We start from the raw sequence: 600 nt of genomic DNA, 5'->3' as shown, positions 1-600 counted from the left end.
CAGTGAGGCATTGGGGAAGACAAGATCTGGCACTGATGGGATCTGGGGGCTGCCGAAATTCCAGGCTAAATCCCTTTGTGAAAGGAACTTCCCCCATCTACGATGGGCACAGGAACTCGGTCACTGAAGGAGCCCAGTCAATTTCGGCAGCCCCCAAATCCGCATCAGTGCCAGATTTTTCCCCGCAACGGGCACTCTGCGCGCTTACCTGCTCCCATCAGCAGAGACCCGGGTCCACCCGAGCCCGGGATCGCTAGCTTGAGTTCCCCGCACGGCTCCGCCCCCTCCCGCCGCGGGCCAAACACGCCTCTCGAGCCGCGGATTGGCTGTTGCGTGAGAGGGCGGGCTGCTCTTGGGTTTTCTGATTAGTTACTGTTGGCGACGCTGCCTTCTGATTGGCTCTCAGAGGGGAGGCGCGGGGGGCGTGGTGCAGCCAGTCTCTTTGCGGAGTAAGATGGCGGCGGCGGCCGCGCTACGGAGCGGCTCCCGGGCTGCGGGGCGCCTGGTAAGGGGCGGCGGCGGTAGCACCTGGCAGTGCGGGGCGGGCGGGGACTCCTCCGGGTGCGGCGGCGGCCGCTGCCAGGGCCCTTCACTGCGGGG

At 66.2% G+C, this 600-nt stretch overlaps 1 protein-coding gene across 1 annotated transcript in view; it reads left to right on the top strand.

The window, feature by feature from the left end:
- Window positions 1–418: 418 nt before the first annotated feature.
- DBT (dihydrolipoamide branched chain transacylase E2) overlaps window positions 419–600 on the top strand; it is a 45,356-nt gene continuing 45,174 nt past the window's right edge. Inside the window, exon 1 of the mRNA XM_019501689.1 lies at window positions 419–505. Coding sequence (XP_019357234.1) covers window positions 455–505 — 51 coding nt within the window. The 5' untranslated portion in view covers window positions 419–454. The remainder of the gene's footprint in view (window positions 506–600) is intronic.

Source organism: Gavialis gangeticus, unplaced genomic scaffold (genome assembly GCF_001723915.1).
Source record: "Gavialis gangeticus isolate Ggan-Ray unplaced genomic scaffold, GavGan_comp1, whole genome shotgun sequence".
NCBI classification, from domain to species: domain Eukaryota; kingdom Metazoa; phylum Chordata; order Crocodylia; family Gavialidae; genus Gavialis; species Gavialis gangeticus.
The sequence above is the reverse complement of the archived record's forward strand: the minus strand, read 5'-3'. Positions and strand labels throughout refer to the sequence as shown.